Source organism: Telopea speciosissima, chromosome 6, assembly GCF_018873765.1.
Source record: "Telopea speciosissima isolate NSW1024214 ecotype Mountain lineage chromosome 6, Tspe_v1, whole genome shotgun sequence".
NCBI classification, from domain to species: Eukaryota; Viridiplantae; Streptophyta; class Magnoliopsida; order Proteales; family Proteaceae; genus Telopea; species Telopea speciosissima.
The window spans coordinates 18,428,900-18,434,899 of NC_057921.1; the positions used below are offsets into that span (position 1 = coordinate 18,428,900).

The 6,000-nt window shown below is 40.1% G+C and overlaps 1 protein-coding gene across 1 annotated transcript; it reads right to left on the reverse strand.

Moving 5' to 3' along the window:
- Positions 1 to 1,333: 1,333 nt before the first annotated feature.
- LOC122665489 (uncharacterized mitochondrial protein AtMg00810-like) lies at positions 1,334 to 1,819 on the reverse strand. The gene has a single exon (XM_043861643.1). The coding sequence runs from the start codon at positions 1,817 to 1,819 to the stop codon at positions 1,334 to 1,336; it is 486 nt and encodes a 161-aa protein (XP_043717578.1).
- Positions 1,820 to 6,000: the final 4,181 nt, after the last annotated feature.

Below are 6,000 nucleotides of genomic sequence, written 5' to 3' on the forward strand. Positions count from 1 at the left end.
TGCTTTACCAAACTAATTACACACAGACCCTCTACCGTTAGTTAAGAAATATTAAGTGGTGATGTCAACAACTTAATATTTTTTTAAAAGACAATTCTACCCCTCTTAATGGGTGAAGTACCTAATCTACCCTTTCAATTAAAACACCCACAAAACCTTCTTCTTCCTCACACTCAAAAAAAATTGGCTGCATTCTTGGATTTGGACAACTTCTAAATCAAAACCAGTGTAGCAGAATCTAAAGTATATAGTTCATGATTCAAGCTAAATTGGATTTTATAATTTAAGGTCGGTGGTCTATGACCTTGTAAAATCATCATGTCCCAGCATTACCTCATTACTGTGCCTAATTTGCTCGAGTTGGGCTCACGTTCATGTACGTGAGCGTACAAGAACGACTCCCAACTATTCAGATGGAATCCATCTATGTGGGTCCCATAAAGTGGATTCCATCTGAACAACTAGGATCCGTTCTCGTACGCTCACGTACGTGAATGTGAGTCCAACACTACATGCAGATGATCCATTCTCACTGATTTGTGGGTTATTGGGGGAGTTTTGGGGACTTGGGGGTTATTAGAGTATGAATTCTGTATGATATTTCATTAATCAATCAACGGATATACATACAAGAGAGAGGGTATGTAAAACCCTAGAAGATTTGGCCGATCATTACATGTGATAACAGTCCTAATATGAAAGAAATCCTATAGATCTTCACATAATAGGAAAAGAATCCCCATACAATCAATAACAAAACATATATAGAGTTTCTAATTGAGAGAACTCTATATACGTTAATACACCTCCCTCAAGATGAAGTGGAGTCGCAATAAATCTTCAGCTTGTCTCGCCAGAATTGGAATCGAGCAGTCGGCAGAGGCTTGGAGAGAGCATCAGCAAACTAATCAGTAGTGGAGATGAATTGAACAGACAGGTGACGTTTGGCAACATAGTCACGAACAAAGATGAAATCTATCTTCACATGCTTTGTGCGTGCATGGAAGACAGGATTGGCCGATAAATAGGTTGTGCCAATGTTGTCACACCTTAAAATAGGCAGACCAGGGACAGTAAGCCCCAACTCAGTAAAGAGTGATTCAAGCCAAACAAGTTTCGCAATAGCATCAGCTTGGGCCTTATACTGAGATTCGGTGGACGAGCGAGCAACCATATGCTATTTGTGAGAGTTCCAGGAATGGACCAAGAAAAAAAGCATAGGCACCCATAGACTTGCGGTCCTCACTACTATCAGCCCAATCCGCATCCGAAAAGGCCTGTAAGGTGCGATCAGGTGACCGACTAATGAGAAGACCGTGCGTATGGCTGGCTTTCAAATAACGCAGGATGCATTTGACAAGAGACCACTATGATCCTCAGTAGGGGCATGCATGAACTCACAAACATGGTTGGCAGTAAAGGCAACGTCAGGGAGAGTGAGGGTGACATATTGGAGGGCACCCACGATGGAACGGTACTTAGTGGCACCGGCAAAAGGAACACTCCCTGTGTTAGAGGATATGAAGGTGATGGCCATGGGAGTGGAGCTGGGTTTGCAATCCATCATACCAGCCCGTTGGAGAAGATCTGATACATAACGGGACTGAAAAAGAAGAAGACAAGTAGAGTTGTAGGTTGCTTCAATTCCAAGAAAAAAAGAGAGTGGCCCAAGGTCCTTAATAGTAAACTCAGACGACAACTGGGTAAGAAGTGTAGTAACACGAGCAGCAGAGTTGCTTGTCACCAAAATGTCATCAACATATATAAGTACGTAGATGGTATGATGATCATCCTTGAAAATAAAGAAGTACGGATCCATTTGGGAAGCCCAAAATCCAATTTGAAGAAGAAACTGAGAGGGGCAATGAAACCACACATGGGGGGCATATTTCAGCCCATATAGAGATCGGTGACATTTACACACATGATCAAGATGTGTGCTATCAATAAAACCAGGCAATTGAACCATATAAACATTCTCCGATAGTATGCCATGTAAAAAGATATTATGGACATCAAGCTGACGAACCGGCCAGCCTTGAGAAACCATAATTGTTAAGATAGACCTGACAGTTGTAGGCTTGACAACAGGATTGAAAGTCTCAAGATAATCAATTCCATCTTATTGGTGAAACCCTTTTGCCACCAAATGGGCCTTATAGCGTTCAAGGGACCCATAAGCCTTATGTTTGATCCGATAAACCTACTTGCAGCCCACAAGGTTCATAGTGGGGGATTTGGGAACTAACGACCAGGTGCCATTCTTGAGTAGGGCATTGAATTCATCAGCCATAGCAGAGCGCCACTCAGGGAGTTTAGAGGCCTATGGAAAATAAGTTGATTCAGGGGGGTAATGTCAGTAGTAAAAGCATCAGGCCGGGAGAGGGTAGGCTGTGGGGAAGGGATGGGAACGGTAGAGTCATAAAGCTTCTCAATGGAGTGGGTGCATGGAGGGAAAGAATTTGGGGAGGGGGGAGGTGGTAATGGAGGCGGTGGGGAAGGGGTGGGCAAGGGCGTGTTGGGGGAGGAAGTCATTGAGGAACTCGTGGCTGAGGAGAATGGCATGTAATTCATCATAAGAGATGGCATCTATGCGTGTCAATAAAGTAGACACCATATTGCGAAAATCAGTCTTCAACCTGCGATAGATGTGCATATTGAAAGTACTTAGGCGCAGTGGTTGACCGATGGCGAAGAGTTCAGTAGAAATTGCTTGGGCACGAGTGAGAAATTGAGAGACATTCTCATCCGGTTTCTGAGTAAGATCTTGAAGAGCCATTGTAAGGGACATCAATCGGCTTTCAAAAGGGGAAGAGAATGAGGTAGAGGGTGAATCCCATATCTCCTTACTTGAATTTTTACCGAGAATAAGGGGGGGGACACCTCTTCAGAGATGGAAGCTATTAGCAAACTTCTAATCATAGAATCCTATCAACCCCAAGAACCAGCAGCGGTTTCATCAGTGGGACAAGGTGTGGATCCATCCAGATAGTTAAAAAGATTTTGAGCCAAAAGGAACGGCTCAACCTAAGTTTTCTAGAACAAGTAATTTTTGGACGTGAGTATGATGGAAATATAGTGATGTGCCTGAGGGAAGGGACTGCCAGGAGATCTGGAGCAGGGGGTTTGATTACTTCATTGTCGTCACCCATGGTGGAGGAAGAAGAAGAATAGAGAAGAAAAGTCTAGGATCGCTAACTTGTTGGAGTATCGGCGTATGATACCATATTAGAGTATGAATTCTATATGATATTGATGAGCACATTTATGTGTGGAATCTTAGGGCATAAAACATACATTTTACCACATTGGACAGAGTTACTCGGTGCTTTCTTGTGCTTTTCAGGTTTTCGGTGAATTCTTGTGAAAATGGAGGAGATGATGCTAAGGAAATGTTTTTAAGCTGTTTAGAGGTGTTAATGGCTTGGATGCGTAGCCCATCGAGTCAGCTTCGTAACGGTTCAAACGGCACTTGATTCCGAGTTGAAACGAAGAAGTTACGGCCGTTTCAGTAACGAAGCACGAAAATGGTCTATAGGGGCTTATTTATAATTATTGACAGTCGGCTGAGGACAAAGTGAAGCGAAAGTTCAGATTTTAGGGGTCTTAATGCAATAACTAGAAGTTATATTTCCTGTACCCGAAAGATTCCATTTGGAGGGCTCTGGACAGTCCAACTTCAACTTGAGATATCTTGGGCTCCCGAACTCCAAATTGGACGAAATTTGGATCTATTTTGGGTGATTTTTCGCAAGGAACACAATGGTGAGGCCTATATAAACACCCCATGCTCCAAGTTTTTTAAAGGACTGAATGGGTATTTTATTTATTCTTGAAGGAATCCTAGTCATCACTCTTACTCTCTCTCTCCTCCAACTTCTCAAGGGCACTTCTGGAATTCTACTTGGGATAGATTTATTTTGAAAGATATTCTCTCACCTATGGACAGTTGAAAAATCAAAGATGCTTTGATTTTATTGCTTGGAGAAGATATCTACAAAGAAAAGGAAGCACTTGTTAGAATTGGAAGTTTACTTTTCTAGAAATAGAAGGTTTATGTAAACAATCTTCTCTTCTTCTTCTTTCTATTTTTTTTTTTCTTATGATTCAAGGCATTGTAAAAGAGGAAGGAGAAGAGAATGTTCTCTTTTCTTAGGGAATATTTCTCCTACACTTCCCTCTTCTCTCTTCTCCTCTCTTCCCCCTATAAATACCCCTTGCCCTCTGGGTTGTAAGAAGTTAGTTTTTTAGTTCAGTTTTTAGTTCAATTTTAATTCAGTTTTTTAGTGTAATTTTTACTTCATTCACTTAGTGAAATTTTCTCTTCTTTTCCTATTTTTGGCTTAAGTTCTTAGTTTTGATTTCATAAGTCTAGTTTAATGGTTGTAATAGTTTTAGTTTAAAGCTTTCTAGTCTAAGTTCATATGTTGATGACAAGACATGGAGATTTAGAAGAGGAAGCCATGGTGAGTTTATTCAAGTATTCAAGCACATCAAGGTATCTTATTCTCTAAACCCTTAATCTCATTCTCCCTCTCCTGTATCTCTCTCTATCTTCTTCTTCTTCTCCCTCTATTTCTTTTATTTTTTTTATATGGTTGTGGTTTGTGGATGCACTTTTATTCCCTTATTCCTTTTTATGTGGTTATTATGTGTGGCTGCATTTTTATTCCTTTTAATTTGCGTTAGTCTGATAGGTTAGATGCTCGTGTGTTAGGACGTCAATTTAATCCCTTAATTTTGTTAGATGCTTATGAGTTAGGATGCATTAATTTTTATTAATTTAATTAGTTTAATTTAACACTTTAATTTGATTCACTTTGCATTACTTTTAAGTTAGTTAAATAGAATGGCATATATCTCCTCGTGTTCGACCCGTAGCTACGATTGACCTGTACGCTTGCGGTATTATTTTAACTCAAAAAGATATTTCATTAATCAATCAATGGATATAAATACAACAGAGAGGGTTTGTAAAACCCTAGAAGATTTGGCTGATCCTTACATGTGATAACAATCCTAATAGGAAAGAAATCCTATAGATCTTCACATGTGATAATAGATAAAATAAGAAAAGAATCCCTACGGACGTGTCTGGTTACGTAAACCAAGTGTGGTTGCTTTGATATTGGTGAGGAATCAATTGTTGGTGCTCCAGTGGATCTGTTGTCCTAACAGATTAACTATTTAGTTACCCTGAGTCTGTTAGTTGAATCTTTCTGAAAAACTATTTGGTTACCCTAAGTCCGTTAGTTGGATTCATGTCACACCCCAAACCACCCCCTGGGAGGATAAGGTAGGTGATCCAAATTGCGTAACGGCAATCCACCAAATCCCACGGATCTAGAATCAGTTATTACATTCATGGGTCCACATTCATCACATTACTACAGTTAAGATCAGAGTGCTGCAGATAAACTATAATTATAATAACAAGAGGAAGCATAGCGATACAGGAAATGATGATAATATATACATACATGTGATTGTTCTAGTACATATCCCAAACTACCCACAAACTGAAAAGTAAAGCTGATAAGAAACAAAACCAAAGAAAATACATACATATATATATATACAGGGTGAGCTGACTCAACCCCAAAAAGAAAGTAAGAAGACTACAATAGAACCACAGGCAGAACGGGGATAAACTCCTAAACAAAACAAAAAGGAGTCCCCAAGATAAAAAGCATCTAGTGCACTCTTCAATGGTCTTCATATATGACCACCGACAATGCAAGCATCATCGGCACGACCTCCTTCGGGGTCCACACCAATATCATCATAATAACCAAGGCTCTCCTCCTCGTAACGAGCCTCCATACCACAGCGGCATCGATTTACAAAATCATCTAAGAAAAACATATATAACAGAGTGTGAGCCCCACTGAGCTCGTGAGAAAAACATATCATCATGCATGCACGTGCAACCACAATCCACATGATCCTACATGATATGCAAGACTAGATTATTTATTAGCCACCTAGCATTACAACTAA

Coding starts and splice junctions, on each gene's coding strand:
- LOC122665489 (XM_043861643.1), bottom strand. CDS start 1,819: ATGGATCCGTACTTCTTTATTTTCAAGGATGATCATCATACCATCTAC.